Source organism: Onychostruthus taczanowskii, unplaced genomic scaffold, assembly GCF_017590055.1.
Source record: "Onychostruthus taczanowskii isolate IOZ18803 unplaced genomic scaffold, ASM1759005v1 scaffold1252, whole genome shotgun sequence".
NCBI lineage: Eukaryota > Metazoa > Chordata > Aves > Passeriformes > Passeridae > Onychostruthus > Onychostruthus taczanowskii.
In genome coordinates this window covers 1-1,137 of record NW_024498410.1, presented here as the reverse complement: position 1 = coordinate 1,137, position 1,137 = coordinate 1, and the positions used below count along the sequence as shown (strand labels likewise).

Below are 1,137 nucleotides of genomic sequence, written 5' to 3'. Positions count from 1 at the left end.
AAGCCGCACCGCTGCGGCGACTGCGGCAAAGCCTTCAGCCGCGGCTCCAACCTGGCGCAGCACCGGCGCATCCACACGGGCGAGCGGCCTCACCGCTGCGGCGACTGCGGCAAAGGCTTCATCCAACGCTCCGACCTGGAGCGGCACCGGCGCGTCCACACCGGCGAGCGGCCGTACGCGTGCGGCGACTGCGGCAAACGCTTCAGCGTCAGCTCCCACCTGGACCGGCACCGCCGCACTCACGCCGGCGGGCCGGGCCCGCCCGAGCAGCCCCGCGCCAAAACCAAAACGCCGGCGGCCGCGGCGGAATCGGCGCCGTACCGCTGCCCGGATTGCGGGAAGAGCTTCGGGCAACGCTCGGCGCTGGCGAAACACCGCAAGACTCACACGGGCGAGCGGCCGCACCGCTGCGGCGACTGCGGCAAGAGCTTCAGCCGCGGCTCCAACCTGACGCAGCACCGGCGCATCCACACCGGCGAGCGCCCGTTCACCTGCGGCGACTGCGGCAAAGGCTTCATCCAACGCTCCGACCTGGAGCGGCACCAGCGCGTCCACACCGGCGAGCGGCCGTATTCCTGCGGCGAGTGCGGCAAGAGTTTCAGCGTCAGCTCGCACCTGGACCGGCACCGGAAAATCCACGCCGCCGAACGCGCCTCGTACCGGTGTCCGGAGCACCTGGCCGGGTTTTTGGCGGCTCACCGGCACGGGAGGCTCTTCCAGTGCGGGCAGTGCGGGCGGTGTTTCGGTCAAGGCGCGGCGTTGTTGAAGCATCAACGCTCTCACGGCGCCGCGGCGCCGAAATGCCTGGATTGCGGGAAAAGCCGGGGGTTGTGCCAGGATTGCGGGCGGCAACCGGAAACGGCGCCGGAGAAGCCGTACAAGTGCCAGGAATGCGGGAAAAGCTTCGGGCAGCGCTCGGCGCTGGTGAAACACCGGCGCATCCACACCGGCGAGAAACCCTACAAATGCCCCGATTGCTCCAAAGGCTTCATCCAAAAATCCGACCTCACCAAACACCGGCGGATGCACACCGGCGAGAAACCCTACAAGTGCCAGGAGTGCGGCAAGTGCTTCAGCGTCTCCTCCAACCTCTTGACCCACCAGAGGACGCACCTGGGCGAGAAACCCTTCCAGTGC

At 68.4% G+C, this 1,137-nt stretch overlaps 1 protein-coding gene across 1 annotated transcript; it reads left to right on the top strand.

The window, feature by feature from the left end:
- Positions 1–3: 3 nt before the first annotated feature.
- Positions 4–1,134, top strand: LOC121331547 (zinc finger protein 665-like; the record flags this gene model as incomplete). The annotated part of the gene is made up of 1 exon (XM_041396080.1): positions 4–1,134. A coding segment is annotated over one exon (1,131 nt), but the record flags the coding sequence as incomplete, so codon positions are not given.
- Between the last annotated feature and the right edge of the window lie 3 nt (positions 1,135–1,137).